Source organism: Erithacus rubecula (genome assembly GCF_903797595.1).
Source record: "Erithacus rubecula genome assembly, chromosome: 9".
In the NCBI taxonomy this organism is placed as follows: domain Eukaryota; kingdom Metazoa; phylum Chordata; class Aves; order Passeriformes; family Muscicapidae; genus Erithacus; species Erithacus rubecula.
Window position 1 is genome coordinate 13,076,708 of NC_136660.1, and position 17,961 is coordinate 13,094,668.

A 17,961-nucleotide genomic window follows, 5' to 3' on the forward strand; every position below is an offset into this window, starting at 1 on the left:
CTCCTACAGTTATTGGTGGCTGTGTATGGGCAGCCAGACATGTTTCACACAACTAGACACTGTGTAATTTTACTCTGGGTCTCTCTTTGCCAGTTTCAACTGGCCATGTTTCAGCTGGATTCGACTCCAGTGGGACTTAAAAATTTTATTTTCTTAAAATAATTATTTGGGCTTTTTGTTCAAAACAAGAGAAATGCAATGACAGCACATGAGCTTGCATGTATGTGCAAACATGCAGTTTAATCTCATGTTTTGAAAATACATCATATTTTCCATACTAGGTCTATAGGGATCCTAGAGGGGTTAACTCCTTTACAGGAGAGGTATTCTACCTGCTTGCATCTGATTGTGGAGAAAGTTTGGATCAGATGGGAGGTGCTCATTTAGCAGAGGATAACCTGAGACACTGCAGGGAGCATTGCCAAAACTCCAAGGAAAATGCAGCCACTCTCTCTCTGGTTGGATGCATATTCCAGTCCTCAGTGCTGTGCTCAGCCTTTGCTGGGTACTCAACACACTGTGAATTCAATCCTGACATTTGTGGCCTTCTGACAATAAGGTTTTTGGTTTTGGTTTTCCTCTGAGGCACTGTTTCCCCACTTATTCATTGCTAGATAACAGAACATAGTTCCAAATATAAAAATTCATTAACTTCAATTAAACTCCAGCATCCAATTTAAAAGTGAATGCTTTTGCAGTCATCTTTTTTCTTGGCTGTACTGAAGGCTAAATAAAAAAGTAAATACCAAACAAATCATAGAAACATCTAAACATAACTATTACTGCACAGTCAAGAATTCATGTTAGCATTCCATATAATTAGGAAATTAGTTTGAATAACAGGAAGAAAGATGGAAAGGGGCAGAATATATTTCATATTACCAATTACATAAGAATGGCTACTTAAGGACAAGAATCCCAAATCCTTTATGATTCTGCTTTTCCTCTCTGGGGGCTTGAGAAGAGGTGGCCTACAGCCTGGTGATGAGACCTAGCAAAAGGAAGCATTCTGCAACCTAGCCAGGAAGTACTACAAATTATGCAAGTATGATATAGCCATTGTTAAACAAGAAAAGAGTCACAGCCTTTTTTTTTTTGCTGCAAGATAAGCAGCAATGATACAAAAGAATAACTTTCAGAAATTACATCATATTGTGGCCTCAAATTCAAACTGCTCCAAAAAAAGACAACTGCTATCATTGCTATTTATGTCAGAAAGCCCTAAAGGAAAAATTTTAACAATGGCATTAACAGTGACATTTAGGATTTAGTTTTACTAAAAATAGAAAAGAGAAAAATATTTGAAATATGGCATTTTGTATAAAGTAAAAACAGAATAAGAAAATTTCTTTTGGTATATTATTTCAATAGAGCTGGGAACATTTTAGTAACTTAAATCTCAGCATTCTCTCAGGTAAGGTTATATTGGTTATATTATTACAGTAAGAAAACTAGGACACATATTTTTACTTTAGTAAGTTTTAAAGTAAACTACTAGAATTGGCACAAGCTGAAACCACCTATACGGTCTTACAGTCCTGAAACTCACTTTCCTATTTTCTGTAAAACATTAATTAGCACAGTCTGCAGGTCCAGTGTTTGTTCACATCTCAAAAATTTCAGTGAAGCTGGCCCTTGAGTTAGGCACTATATGAACTTACTAATCCTTAAAACCCAATCAGAAAATGTAGCAGGATGCCTTGTGGCCTAAATCCTTCAAGTTTTGATTTGAAAAAAAAAACCACAAACCAAACCAACCAGACCTCACTAAAGGCTTATGTGTAATTAAAAAAAAATTTTGGAATAGATTAAAAATTAATAAAATAATACTAATTTATATTTTGATATATAAAAGAATGTTTTCACTGCATAAAATTCCAGAAATTTATCATTCAGCACCTGCTTCAAAACTAATAAATCTGGGCTTCCTTCTTAGTATGGGTGATAAACGCTCATTCTTTATATCACATCTTTTGATTCCTTATGTCAAATGTCCTGCTTTAATATCTGTTTTGATGATCCATAAGAAAATGCCAACTGTTCCAGCATGAACCTGAGCCTCACATTTGCTTCTCCAAATACTTCAGGGTGCAAAAGTCCATGTGTAAATGGAGTAAGACATTCAACTGCACAGACTCTTACCCCTGGCTTTGTTAGTTTAAGACAGACTCTATTTTTTCCTTTTAAACTGAGTGTGCATTACTATATTTTGTGATATTTGCTCCTACTGCCACTGATGTCGAAAGCTTTGCCACTGACATGAATGGAAAGAGGATAAGACTCAGAATGTGCTTATGATATAAACTTGTGATTAACATTAACAGCTGGTAGGGGTTTTTTTTTATACTAAGCCTCATAAATACAGCTGAAAAAGCATTTATCTGAAAGTGGAAAATGAGGGCTTAGCTAGAGCTGTGCAATCTTCTTGTAATGAAACCCAGAACTAGCCTGATTTGGGAGAGCTGCTAGAGGTCTGACATTCAGGCCAGTTTTGCTAAACCCTCAGTGAACACAGTGGATTTACAGTTTCAGATGAAAACCACATACAGCTCAGCAGAGATTTTGGCTGGATGATGCTTTCGGCTTTTGCTCAAACTTGAAACTTATTGGGTGTGAACACAAAAACCCTGAAGTTATAAAAGAAAAAAATAAAAAATAATAATAAAAAAAAAGGAAAATAAACTGGCATGATTACCACATAGACAGAAACCAGGCAAGACTCTCAGAAATCCTGGCAGGACAAGCAGCAGTTTGGGGGAAGATGTGTTGGGCATTACAGATGCAGAGTTCTCAAAGCTCTCCCACCATCTGAAGTACTGGACAGAGGGCTGTAATCAGTGGAGCTCCAGTCAAACCAAATCAGGCACCACATGACAACTGCAGTTTATCCAGATCCTTTCCCAGAGCACTCACATTAACACTGCCTTTTATAATATCTGCATTGTATAGTAGGTGGTGATTTGGTGGTTTGGGAAGTAGCCAGGGAAAGAGACTCAAAGTATAGTGAACTTCCTTCCAAAATTAATGTTGAAATTTGGCTACCTGAAACACATTACAAGTCATGGCTAAATCAGTAGGGTATTAAAAAGGAAATGACTCTTGAGCAGAGAAGTTTTGCTTTTCCCCTCTCTTGCATTGTAATTCTCTGTCCAGCCCTAAAGTGACTAGCAACCTAAAGGAAATTAAAGAAAAGATGAATAGAAAAAAATCTCGAGCTGGGTCAAATTTATCCCCAGTGTAACTTAGCTCAAGTAGAGTTAAATCAATGGAGTTCCACCAGGGATGAATTTGGCTTATTGTCAAAAGGAAATGAAGCAACTGTGCCCTCATTTACAGCTATCAACTTAAACAGAAATTTCATTATAAGGGAATTTCTGAAAACAATTCCTAGGTAAAAGAAAATTGCTAAGGTTGAACAGCATGTGTGTTTGAAAAGTCCCTGAAGTCCACAACTGTCTGCTTACTTGGTAGATACACAATGCCAGCTAATTGAGCACTCACATTGTTCCAAAGGTCTTAAAAAATCAGAGAGGCCTATAAAATGAATAAGTAGATTTTCTAATGAAATCTTCTTTCTTTGTTTTTTCTATAGTGAATCTTAAACTCAACTGCAAAAACTGTGTTAAATTAAAAGAAGAGCAATTGAAGATTAAAAAAACCTCAGTAATATAATTTTTGGTTACCTTCTCATTCTTTATTTTACTTTCCCAATTTAGTTGTAAAAGTAAGGTAGAATCTCTTTAGCTGCACACTTCTGCCATTTATGTTCTCCAGAGTATGATCTGAAGAAATCCTGTGAAGCTCCTCTTTATATCCAAAGAAAATACTGAATTAAATCTTACACTTAATACTGACATTTCCAAACAGATTCCTTCCAATATATTTTATTATAAAGCTATAATACCATTAAGATGTATTTCTGTTCTAAGAGAAATTGTGGATGAGAGTTCAATGATCTGTTATAAAAGTTCTAGATTAAGATAAAACTAGGTTCAACTCCTCCCAGTCTTGGCTTTACAATTTTTGTCTTGAATTGACAGCAAAAGTTTCAATCAGAATGCAAAATATTTGCAAGAGATTTTTACACTTGTTTTGAAGGATGTTTTGAACACATTTAGAAACTTGCTCTCACAGCCTAAAAATTGCATGTAATATGATAAGGAAGAATATATTTTACTTTAAAACTTTTGAACACCACGGAGCTAGAACCGAACACATTTTCCAAGTTGCTGTTTTCCTTAAAATGCTGAGGATTCTGAGATGATGATGATATTTTGTGAATGTGCCATGACCACGACTTAGCTTGTCCTTAAAAATATCTGCTCCTTGAAGGCTTGTGAAAATCCTGATCTGAAACCTTAATCTAATTGTCAGCAACTCTGAGCAGGGGTCAGCTCCAGGTTGACACCACCACCAGAGGCAAGTCCATCAGAGTCACCTAACCTAAAAGGTAACTTTTAGAAAGATCCAGCTGCTTTAGAAGTGCATACGGAAAATGTATTAATTCAGCCAGTTCTGATGAAGTAGGAGTGCTGAGTATATCCTGAATGTTCTCACATAGCAAATGCCAAAGAAAATACCCTTAAGACTTCTTAAGAGCAGGTTATAAATCACTGGAAGAAGCCATTTTTTTTTTCTCAGGCCTAGCTCTCATACAATCCAAAGCCTTGGTAAGGTATTTGGATAATATTACAATAAAATGAGCATTAACTCATTTTAGGCAAGACAACTTTCTAACCAACTAATGCAGCAAGAGTGGCATAAGAAAATCAAAGGCTCTATCAGTTTTTAACATTCACAGGCTAACTCTAAATCTTCAAATCAGGATCTTGGTCCATCAATCCAAGATATATTTGTGAATGCAATGCTCACCTGTCACACAAAGTTATTAACATAGGCATGGTCCCATAGTAAGATTTTTTAATGCTTGTTTTCTCATAATCATACTTGTTTTCTCACAATTATATGCTGTTTGTTTTGTTTTATTCACATTACTAGGAGTAGAAAAGACTGGGGAAAACAGATTTTAACTAAATAGCAGAAGAAAACTAGCCAGTGAGATGTAACAGTTAACGTGTGTCCATATAAAACCACTGGAAAAAGCAAACTGTGCATTCCAATTGTTACACTAGGAGCAGAGAAGCAGAAATTTCACTTTAAAAACAAAAGGGGAGCATTTACCTATTTTGTGCCATCATTGCTTGCAGTGCAATTGAAGCAGACAAGGACACAGCTAGAGATCTTCAGGAACAGAGGACAACAGCTAGCAGGCCATGCAGGAGCCCTGCCTTCTCATCCCTGATTTATTGTCAGATTCTGCAGACTGAACCTGCAAACAGATACTTAGAGGTCCATGTCAAACATAGAGTCAAATTGCCTACACGGTTACACATCTGGAAAGCTGAGTTTCATCTCTTTCTTTCACATATGCCAACCATTTAACAAAGCAAAGAGACAGACAGATCTACAGAATAAAGACAATAAACTTTCCCAAAGTGGGCAAGCAGAGATTCATGTGCCAACTATCACACCACATTAAGAAGAAATATGTGGTAAGACTCAATGTGAGTCAGTATAAAATGGGCTGATTCAGAACTTCACCACAAAGCTGCATCCAGCAAAGTTCTGGGGGCAAACATTTCTCAACATACTCATACTGTTGGCAGGAATAAAAAATATTAGTACATCCACTTGCAGTAAATGAATGCTGTAATTTACAGAAAGCATTTTCAAAAGCTCAGACAGGTTTGTTTCTTTCCTCTGTCTCAAATGGGAGCAATGGTGCACTAGCACACAGTGATTTTTCATCTGTAAAAATGTGGGAATTGAACACTCAGCAATCAAGTAATGCTCTGCTCAAGGAGCAAATGTATTAAAAAGGGCTGCCTATCAGCTTTCCAAAACTTAGTAACTCTAATTCTCATGTCTAACTTCAAAGAGACTCACAGCTTGAGTAAGGCAAATACTAGAGTAAATACTGTGAGACTCTGCCCTAAGAAAGGAGAAGAAAGTGGCTTCAGTGATGACATACTTTCAGCAATCCCATAAATCATTTATGCATGCAACAGATTCAATTAGAGCCAATGTGCTCTAAAGTTAGGTTTGTGTATCCATAACAGCAGGGTTTTCACTGAAGGTCATTTATCTTTGAAACATTGAAGTGAATTTCTAGTTTGGATCTTTTCCTTGTTTTTAATTTTAAGGCTAGGGATTAACATTTTTGATACATAAAGTTACAAATGAAGTAAGCATAGCTTCTATAGGCATCTTGTGCCTAGTAAAAAAAATTTGTTTCCTAGTCTTCATTTGTGAAGAAATGTGATATCTGACAAAAGGCAAAGGTCATTTCAAGACTGCAGCTAAGACTGAAATTTTAACAATATTTTTAGTTTGTAACATTTGAAGATTACTTACTCAAGCATACCTCAGATCTCTGATGTTCTTAATTGCCAAGAAACATGGTTGGCCAATTTTTTCTTGTTTCAAGACAAAGAACTAAGACTGGAGTGGTAGCTTTGAAATATACATATTTTAAAATATTTTTATCTTTGTATACAAATCTTTTAATTTTAATAGCCTAGTTAATCTTGAGAGGCAAAAATGTGTCACATGTGGAGAATGGGAAAGCAAAGGAAAGAGAGCGGAATCTCTTCCTAGATTACTGTAACTTCCATCCTAAATGATAGTTCATTTAAGAAATTCAGGCACAGTTCCCACTTAGCAAAGAACCCCAGGTGTGAAAATTCTACCATGTGTTGAAACAGAATTTCAGCAGAACACATCTGAAAATAAAATGATCTGCCTATTTAAAAAGAAAAAAATGTTTGCATAAACAACAATACACATTCATGCATGTTTTAAAATAATATCCTAATATATGTTAGTAATATAAAATAATTGTTCACAGATTTTCTTTTGGATTTTTCAGAATCAGAGGCATTTAGTGTGAATTCACTTCAAGCAGATTTTAATTAGGACTTTACCATATTTAATTCTAGGTATATTATCCCCTAAGTGAAAACAAAATCCAAAGTGGAAGAGAATTTGTTCAAATTTCATTCCAAAAATATTTTTGCCTCCAAAGCTTTGCTAGGAACAAAACATTCCTGAAAATGATACAAATGGTTTTGACATTAGCAAAAGTAAACAAGCAAAATAAAGATGGAAAAATCATGCGGTCAGTTTGCAAGTGCTGTTTATTGTTTGAGGCAGGGTTAAAGCCTTTTACAAAGACAAGAACATATATGCAAACAGACTGAGAGTGACATTAGGTTATTCTAAACACCCCTATTCCAAGCTCTGCTGCCTGTAACATTGCCATAGCCAAAATGTGTGGAGGCTTCAAAACAAACATCCTGATAGGAACAAACTAAGAGTGCTGTTATTTTGGTAACCAAAACAGATGACAAGTGCCCTAAATATTTCTATTATTATTTTTGATTAAAGAAAAAGGCATGTAGTTTTCATTTATCTGGTATCTCCTCAGACTTGTAATGTGAATTGGCATTTCATTTGTAGTCATGACATTAGAGGAGGCATGACAAGTGTCTAAAACACCAATCAAACAGTTCAGAGCTCCATTTGAACTGCAAGTGGTGTGAACTAGATCGTTCTATGCTCATCAGTGATTTTGAGTATCTGTTAAAGATTTATTATACACTTTCAGAGAGAGCACAGGCTTCCGTTTACTGAGTGAGGCCTAAAATGCTGAGCAGCAGCAAAGTTCTCCTCTGGCACCCAGCCAGATGTGACTATTCCATCCTTCACATCTGCTTCCACGGCTGCCTCCCATGTCCACTTCACTTCCACCTGTAATGCCAGCTGATAAAAGACCCCAAGGCAGACAGTTTCTAAAAGCTGCTATTTTTTTAACCAGGGCCAAGTAATTTCAAACAAACCAAGAACAGCTAGGCACTGATAGGTCTCAACTGGGATCAATATGAATGGGTTTGGAACAGCCTAGAGATCAGAATTTTTGCATAGTTCTTGGCCAATCCCATTGTATCAAGTAGCAGTATATAGATGAAGTATGGGATTTTTTTATTTCCACAGCAGCAAGTTCATGATTCTAAATATGTCCAAGCTCTTTATCAGAAAAGCAGGAAATTTGCCATGCCTTTTTAGTTTTTTGACTCAAAATTTGACAATAGCCTTTTTTACATAGATATCAAAAGGGATTATTCATAACTTGTCTCTCTAATACATTAGTAAAGCTGCTAATTATGTTAATTCCACCAGTTACTTTTGTTGACTTTTCTCCTCTCTGAATAATCACACACATCTGGTGGCAGATTTATATCACTCTTTTAAGCACTTTTTCCCATCAATTTAAGCATTTAATTCCAAATGTAATCCCTACAAGTTAAAAACAGCTTGTGCAATAAACCAGGAATAATACACACTGTCAATATCACCAACAAGGACTTCTTCCAAGTGTAAACAGTCTAGCTATGACATTATTTTACAGCACAAAGAAATGTTCACTTTTCTGAAGGAAGGAGCTAGTAAATGATGAGATGTGATCCAGGAATTAGAAAAATTTGTTTGTTTGGGAAATTGCTTAAATCCTTTTCCTTTGCATATAAACATGCACACAAATTGACAGTGCTTTGCATAGCCAAAATGTTTTCAGGATATATATTGCAAGGAACTTTCAGGGAACTGCTGAAAGAAAAAATAATCCATCTCGGCTCATTTGGGGGTGGGTGTGAAAGGACCTGTGTAAGCATGTATGAGATGATAGAAACACAAGCACTTAATTCACAGGGAGAAAAATAACAGATAAGGGCTTTTTCATCTGAAATTACAGCCTCCCTCTTTGATAAAGGCTGTGCTATCGCATCCCCTCGCGCGCACAGATAAAGGCGGCGCTCTGCGGGGGCACCGCGGACGGAGCAGGCTCAGCCCAGCCCCAGGTGTGACCCCTGCTCTCCTGCTGCAGCTCTAGGACCAGGCAATCCATCACAGAGCTCCTCCTGTCAGGCTGGGTGCTCGGCTGCAGCTGTCTGTCACACTGGTGGATGGGACCTGCTTAAAGGCAATCATGTCAATCTCTATGTGACTACTCAGAGTAAGGTAGAAGGATGATCTTGACAGGCTTGGCAAAGTCAGCAGAAGGCACTAGAGGACTTTAGTTACATGCTTAAAATGCAGATGTGATTTGTGCTTCTTATGTGGAGGGATTGAAGAGGCATGAAACAGCACTGTGTTTTACAGCTGGTCATCTCGGATGAATCTGTTGCCCTCGGAATGCTTTCCGTAGTAAATGTAGCGACATTTCCCCAAAATGCCTACAATAAAAAGGAAATTAATTACAGTTAGGATTGAAGAATAATACCCAATAAAGTACATAACTTGGGAATTTTGAGGGAGGGCAAGGAGCAGTCTTCTCTTATCCTGCAAAAAGAAAGTTTGTGCATTTAAAATATTCAGCATTGCTGTTTCAATCAGCATTTTGAGCTCACTGAAAAAATGTGTTCAAATACCTACATGACCTGTTTTGTTAAACATACATCCACAAGTGCCTTCAAAACTAGAACTACATAACACTGAAACATCATACAGTGGGTTTTAAATCATACTACCTCTCTCTTGCTTATTAAAAACCAAAAAGTCTGCGTTGAAGTTATATTTTGTGCTTTCTGCTATCTCCCTGCTATGTGTTCAAAAGATTTTCCTTGATAAATGAAACCAAAAAGGTAAAAAAAGTAAAAAACATCAGCAAATAATTACAGTTTAATGTAAATCCTGGAAAAGCCTGTCAAACTTTCCCAAAGTCATACTGCAAGCACCTAAACCACCCTTGTTTTCAGCAACAGGGAACTGAATTGAGTGAAGTGAGTGGCTGAAATCTATATGGGAAGCCATTGACAGACATGGGTTTGCCTCCCCAAACTCCAGCATTTTCATACCTATAAATAAATATTTAATAAAAACATTTCCAAAGTATCTCTCCAAAACATTGCAACGTCCCATGAGCAAGATACAATTTAATTATGCTAAATACTGGCACATGGAGGATATTTCCAATAATTAGCCATAATACTGATTTTGGGAAGCAAGGCACATCATTTACAGTGAGTACAGGCAGAAAGAGGCCTGAGGAAGCCTTAACTGCTGTGGGTGAGACACACATACCTGCAAATCTCACTACCTTATTCAAAAGCATCCCCTCTGGTGGTACTAAGTGGTATGTGAAAGAGTAAGTTCACAGTCACATCCCACCTGTGAACATCCTCAAAGATGCTGAATTTTACTAGCAGAGTTGTTCTTTGAGCCCTCTGACATGTATAGTCAAATTAAAGTCATCTCCCATGAACAAAAAGAAGGTGAAAGGTCTCCTCTGCCTTGGGAGTGTCTTAGCAGAGCAGTTCCTGAAGTATCCAGCTGACCACTGTAAGGGCAAACATAACCGAGCCCAAAGGAGACAAGACCTGCCTTACATGAAGGGTAAAGAAGGGGGAGGAGCAGATCCTCAATTCTTTCTTGCTTTAGATTTCCAGAACTCACACAGCCATTACTGTGCCCACCTGCAGTGTGAATTAACTATGCAAGCTTTTATATTCTGGTCCACTGTTTTCCAGTGTACAGTCTGGATATAGTTAAGATATACAAGATAAGCTGCTAAAGCTTTGGAAGGCATGGACATGAGAGATTAATGTTAAGCCATGCTTTTCTAAGACATCATGATGGTAACACATTCTTATGAGGGTTTTGGGGGGGAAATTGATAGGTCAATCTTTCTTTTGTGAAAAACTCTCTTCTTCAGGATAATACAAATGGGTACTATACAGTGCAGTGCCTGATCATCTTTCCCTCCTGCACAGAGCTTTCTTCAATAATTTCAATTTCAATAATTTCACTAGTGAAGCAGTTTCTACATGCAAAAAATGATAACAGCATTCCTAAACAAGAGTCTAATGAAGACCAAGTTTTTCTTTCCCTAAACAGATTTTCCATGTTGGTAACAAGGCCATTTAGAGCTCTAAATGCAAAGGATATGAGCAGTTTATTGGACTCCTTTTCCACTGGCATTGATAAAAGTCTTTTTTGAGGTCTGCTGCATTTCTTAAGGACTGGAAGCAAGACTGTTTATAGAGATACTGGTGAGAGAGTGCTGTTTGATGAATGCTGGAGACTATAGCTAGGTGTCAGTGCTTAGAAAATGAGGCAAGGACATGAGGTATTAATATTGTCAATGATCTCCTGACAGGAAAACAGATACTGTATTCACCGTCAGATTTAAATAGACATCAAGTGCATTAATGACAAAAGGGCAGACTTCAAACAAAGGGGGCTGTATGGTGCTGTGCTGAGCCAGTCTCCAAGTTGGCAATAACCTGATCTGAAAAGACACTGTCAGGGCTACAGACAGGCCCGGGATTGTGTGCGGTGACAGAAAACAGAGATGCTGACAGAGATACCGGTGCCATATTATGCCAAGTATATTCTAACACTGTCTCCACTCCTAACTAAATCTGACATCATTTCCTATCGCTTATAGTATCCTCCACTGCTCTGGCAGAATATTTCTCCCCAGACATCATTACAAACTCCACTGTAGTTTTAAAGTTACTGGCAGGCCTGTGCTGTCGTGGAGGCTGGGTCTAGAGGCCTAAGGATAACCTCAGTCAATCTAAATTTGGACTTTGCTGGAGAAGTGCTCTCATTTTCACTGATATCTCAGCTACTTGAGGTGATCTGAACGCTAAAGTGTGAGGAGCTGTCACCTTGAATAAAATCCTTAAAGTAAAGACGCTCTGTTCCCGGGATGTTCAGCAAAGATGTCGGACAGTCTGGCAGCAGGAAATGAAATCCAGCTGCTGCTGCTCGCCTGGGGATAAAGGTGCTTGGGCTAGTGACAGTTAAAGTCAGCTGAAATTTTTGAAATCCTGCAGCCTACAATTGTTTAAATTAAGGAAGTGTTGTCTCCGCAGAGATTCCCTACCCAGGCACACAGCTGTGATTCGATTGCCAGGCATATTACACATGCTGCTCAGAGAGCCTTGATAAAAGCACAGTTGAAAATGTTGCCACGAGACCTTGTTTATCACGAAGGTTATTTGTAAAACAATAATCTTGCTCATAAATTAAATGCGGTGACTGGCTTGGTTATTTGTTTTGCTTTGTTTTTCCTCTCTATGTCCCACCTCCCTTTGGCAACTACAGAAAGCTCAGAGAACTGCAAAATGTTTGTGTGCCTCAATGAGAATTTTGATGCTAAGATATGTCACATGTGAATTCTGGAAAGCTACTGCTTTTTTTCTGCCTATCTGCTATGGTATTTTTCCTGCAGGGCTGGGAGTACACTTGTTCTTTTGCACACAGACAAGGGAAAGAATGAGGGGAAAACAATACATCTGTGGCTGTTCTTGTGTTTTTAATTAAAATATCCAGCATTGGCCATAATAAGCTAAGTATACCCCCTATACATCAAAACAACACACAGCATCCAGAATGAGGTTTCTGCTCGAGGTTTGTAAGAAATGACAACACAAGGTCTCTTGAGGGATCATCTTCCCTGAATGAGGCTTCTAATTTTTCTTAAGTAGCTGATTCTACCATCACCACAAGCTGTTAAAACTATAATTATGAAAAAAATGCATTGGGAAGAATAATTTTTAAATTCACTCTTTATCTTTTAAATGTTTCCATCCTTCGGAATGGATGTTCTAATTATGCTGGGTAAGTAATGACCTTGCAGTTGCTTGTGTGTGTTGTGGTATCAGTCTTTCTTCAAAAACACATTGTAATGTCAGCAGCACCAGCCTTTCCTTAGCTGAGGGAAAACCCAATTATCCAAATAAATAAATAAATGCATACATGCATACTAAAGCATGAAAAAGTTCAAGTCATGTTAGCTCCTTTTAAATTTGGCATATTTTGCAGAGAGCTGTGGTGCTTTTAGACCTCTTATACACTTTGCTAGAGCAAAAAAAGGTTTGCAGATGTATTATATCAGAAGTAGCAAAACCAAATTGCAATGAGAAGTGTTAGACCTATGGATCATACAGCTTTAGTCAGCTACAGGTCAAAATTCATCTCAAGCTGACAGTGATCTAAGGGAATTGTTGTTGGGTAGCATCTTGTTGCCTTTTTCCTACCTCTTTTTTCTAGTATGTTAGTACTCCACACTTAGAAAAACCCACCTCTCAGTCATCACAACTTGGGCAGGTTCCAGCAACACAGCTTCCTCCAGTAGCATTCCGTTTTCTTTATAAAGTAATTACTAAAACTAAGTAGTCAAGGCAAAAATTTTGCCACCCCCATCAAAACCTATTGCCACATCTGCCCAACATCCCCACCAGGCACCAATTTTAACACCAAATGCTTTTAATAAGCCCCTCTGCAAGTGAAAGCAGCAAAGTACCCACAATTAAATTTGTTTGTCAAACACTGGTCTGCAGTATCCATCAGGGAGCACATTTCAGTTCACAGCCTTCTGCCTGTCTTGCACATGGACTAACCACAGGGCCTGGTACTAGGAGCTGTGGTCAGATAAAGTGCAGCACTCCCTGCACAGACTCAATATTCTAGTGGAATTCCACTTCACCTAACTTTAATTAGAGTACAGCACCTAAATCCTCCACTGCCAATTTGTATTTGATCCATATTCATCTCTTTTTGCACAACCTGCTGTTGCATAGTTTTGCTATGGGCTATTAAACAGCTGCCATGTTCCACCAAGAAGCTGGGTGCATTTCAGTCTGGTTATACTACCAGTCTGCAAATTGTTTTGAGACTCTTCAGGATGAAATATCAATACCATTATCATTTTTTTCATAGGCACTTGGGCATATTCTACAATTAATGAACAGAAGCTGTGAAATTCCCTTAAATATTAATATAAACTTCCTATAAAGGAAAGTAATTCCCTACTGGCAACATTGAGAGAAGAATAAATACCTACCTATGAACAATTTAAAGTCTACAATGCTACTGATTTAGGCAAAACACCTCCACGAGTCAAGTTAATTTAAAACTCTTAAAAATCTTTTCATCTAAGGGATATGCAAGACTGTGTTAAAAAAAAAAAAAAAAAAAAAGAAAAAAAAAAAAAGCAAAAAAAAAAGAAAAAACAATCCAAAAGCAAACCCTTTTGTACAGGAGTTTAGTAATTATTCACTTTGTATTTGTCTACCTGGAAATTCGAACAGCATTAACTAGTTGTGTAGTTGGCAACTTCTTGTCAGTTCCTTTTGGTGAAAGAGAATAATTATTTCTATTGAATATGATCCAGCCTATGAATTCTTTGGCATGGGAATCTGAGAAGGTCCCTTGGAAGACAAGAAGAGATGTAAAGGATCATCTGGGTCATCAAGTGCTCCCCAAAGCAGCCAAGTGTGTAATCCAGAGAGATCCACTCAGACTTGCTCTCTGCCCCAGCAAACAAAGCACTGCCATCGTGGGGAGGACTGAGCTCACAAGCTGCAATGGACTCAGGAGCAGAACAGAAGAGCTGCAGATATGCAGATACAACAGATACAAACACCTTTGGTTGTGCCCCAGCTAAAGGCTGTAGAAAAGAATCTTCAAAAGACCCGAAATATCACATCAAAAAACAAAACCCAGACAAATTCCCTAAAATATTATCATAAAATACTCACAAGTGCTCACATAACAAATGCACAAATATTAACTTTACTTAGGTTTTACACTACTTAATTTATTTTTAAGAGGAGAGAAACACTAAATGCAAGCAAAAATTATGTACAGTTTCTCAAAAAGTAGCTATCAAGGGGTGAGGCTGTGCTTGAGCAGGCTGGGGACAGAGCTAGCTGTGGCTAAAAAAAAAATTCCTTCACTATGGCCACAGTGAAGTGGTCCCCAAACACTCCCCAAGAGGTGCCTGTGAATTAGGGATTGTGGTCCATTGCAGGTTTCCTGGAGAAGGAAGACATACCTTCAGTAAAACACTGTTGATCCTGACTCCCCCCTCCCTCTGAGGGTAACAACATTCAGGTAAGGTAACCTTCCCATTCAGAGGAGATGAATTACCACTTTGCTCAGCTCCCTGCACATGGATGCTGAGAAATGTCAACATTTTCCTCTGGACACCCTACAGCATGGGGCACAAAATGATCTCTCAGACTGAAAGAAATTACTGAAAGGCACAAAATCAGTCTATAGCAATGGTGTTAGAATTATACACCTAAGCTAGAGCTGAGAGGAATCACAGAAGGCAAACTAACACGCTGAATTATTGCAAGTATCCTGCACAGACAAGTACTGTGACATGTCAAGTCTCACTGGCCTGTTTGTAGGAAAGGGGAAAAAGGGGGGAGTGTGTAGGGAAGTGAGACTAAGGGAGGGGGGAGCAAAGCAGTCAACAGGGAGGGGATGTTGGAAAAATTTGCAATGAAGGTGATAGGAATACAAAGATGTGAAGTTTGCATCCTGGGCCAAGGAAGCTGCATAAATGTTCAGTGTAAACTAGCAGTCAAGCTGATGTGTGATAAAGTGCAGCCTGCTGTAAATACACTTCAGGGCTCCCACTGCAACTAGGGAAGAAACTTGTAATTTGGAAAGGAGGAGGAAAAGAAAAAGAAAAAAAAATGCACTGCAAGCTTTTTCTCACATAATCTGTTACTGGAAAATTGAGAAGCTTGTCCAAGTCCGTGGGAATAAGCTGATGAGCTGATACTTAATAATAAACCATATTGTGTCATGGTGCAGAGTCATCTAGATCCATTCAGGCCACAAACTATATTACTTTATACAGCCCTGGCTGACATACATTTAAAGCCCTCTACACATTAAGGAGCCATTAGGCTGACAGATTAAAAGTTATCTTGGAGCTAATGTTTCCATTATGCGTATCCTGGCAGTGGAACAATCAACACACTGTTCCTCAGATGTCATACTTTGTTTAAAAAAAGGGTAGGGGGGAGAGCAGGGGGAAAGGAGGGTATCCTTCCCTCCTTGAATGACATTGACATGATCAGCTTTGATCTGGGCATGTGCTGTCTACAGATTCTCTACTGCTGGCTAAAATAAGAGCATTTAGGGCATAATACTTTAAATCATTAACCAGTTCCATACTCCTCGGGGTATCATTGCTACAATTTAAGGTTCTACACTTGGGATTTCTTTGGAATCTTTCCACGCTCATTGTAACTATCATCAGAAAATATGTTGGGGGGTTGGAATGTCTCTTTCTAGTGAAAATGAAACAAAAAGTATGCGACAAAAATACACAAACAAATAAACTAAAAGCCCAAAGCAAATGCTTTTGTCTCTTCGGTGTCTCTTTACCAGTTTTTCACTATTAGTGTGATGGAGAGAATTAATGCCGACTTTATAATTAAATACTTGTGAAATATGTTGAAAAATTAAAGCAGTTTTTTTTTTTTTTTTTCAATTACTTATTCTCACAAATTTTGTCGTTAGGTAGCTACTCAAATCAAAGAAACCCAAGCTTACAGAAAGCATCAGCGTGCCGAATTTCAGGGCCGGACTGATGCTTACATTTGAATACACTGAATGCCCTTGAAGGCGATGGAGGAAAGGAAGCACGGGCTCGCAGTCCTTCCAGCTTGAAGCATAACGCGGGTGTGCCGACCCGTGCGGAGGCAGAGCGCAGGGAGGAAGGCTGCGCGCCCGGGGCGCCGAGCCCGACCCGGAGCACGGTGCCCGGTCCGGAGAGCCGAGCCCGGTCCGGAGCACGGTGCCCGGTCCGGAGCGCCGAGCGCGGCCCGGAGCGCGGTGCCCGGCCCGGAGAGCCGAGCGCGGCCCGGAGCACGGTGCCCGGCCCGGAGCGCCGAGCGCGGCCCGGAGCACGGTGCCCGGCCCGGAGCGCGGTGCCCGGCCCGGAGCGCCGAGCGCGGCCCGGAGCACGGTGCCCGGTCCGGAGCGCCGAGCCCGACCCGGAGCACGGTGCCCGGTCCGGAGCGCCGAGCCCGACCCGGAGCACGGTGCCCGGCCCGGAGCGCCGAGCGCGGCCCGGCGGCGCTAGAGGGCAGCAGCTCTTTGCGCCGAGCGGGCGGGCGGCGCTGAGCCCGCTGCGCTGCACAGGCCCTGCCCGCGGCCCGGGAGCCGGCGGAGCTGCCATCAGCCCGGGGAGCACCGGGCCGTGCGTGCCTGCTGGGCTCAGCCCGGGGTCTGTGTGTGCCCGGCTGAGCTGGGCTCATCCCGGGGTCTCATCCCGGCTCATTCGGGAGCCCCAGCCCGTGTGTGAATGCTCCGAACGGGATCTGCCCGCCCGCCTCCCCATTGGAGGCGCTCCTTACTCTCTCCTGTTCACGGTGTAAATGCCAGCGCTGCTTTGAAGCACCTTTCTATTACTTTTGTTAATGCAACGGTGCGAGCGCTGCAGTGATGTAGGGGACACTTTGCACATATGCAGAGTGATGGAGGAAAAAGAGGTTCCAAAGTTCCTTCCCGAGCATACTCGAAAGTTCAGCTGTTCAGCGTACAATTCATACAATTTTGGAGATTTTCAGTTAATTTGGCTAACATATGCAAAAATGGCCTTTCTGCTGGCTGCTCTGTACTTTGGGCTACATTCTAATAATAAAACTTACACTACTCAGCAATCGAACTAAACCATAAAGAATGACAAGGTCATTAAGAAAACAAAAAGTGACTGTAATTAAATCATACTTCACAAACCTTAACCATGCACAGATTGCATTAGCAATAAAATACGAGACGAAAAAAGAGGGAAGTAAGTTCTTTCAGTAACTGTGATAGAATTAAACAAATGTACCGTGATTTATGGGGCAGAAGGCAAACTTTTGGAATAATTGTTCGGAAAGTCTGCAAGCATTCCAATAAAATTACAAATTCTTATGTGAAAAAAATTTGAGCAGCAGGGCCCTTCTGGAGAGTTTAGACATAAATTTGGCTCATCTCATGAGTAAAACTTGCTTTTGGATCTCAAATGTGTTCCTGCTGCAGGAGTTCACATTAGGGAAAAAGAAAAAGCCATAGAAAATTCAGTCTGGCTCAACTGGTTTGAAA

General features: G+C 39.6%; 1 protein-coding gene across 1 annotated transcript in view; it reads right to left on the reverse strand.

Moving 5' to 3' along the window:
- Window positions 1–7,177: 7,177 nt before the first annotated feature.
- The window catches only part of LRMDA (leucine rich melanocyte differentiation associated), a 605,660-nt gene continuing 594,876 nt past the window's right edge, over window positions 7,178–17,961 (reverse strand). Inside the window, 1 exon segment of the mRNA XM_079312590.1 lies at window positions 7,178–9,290. Coding sequence (XP_079168716.1) covers window positions 9,211–9,290 — 80 coding nt within the window. The 3' untranslated portion in view covers window positions 7,178–9,210.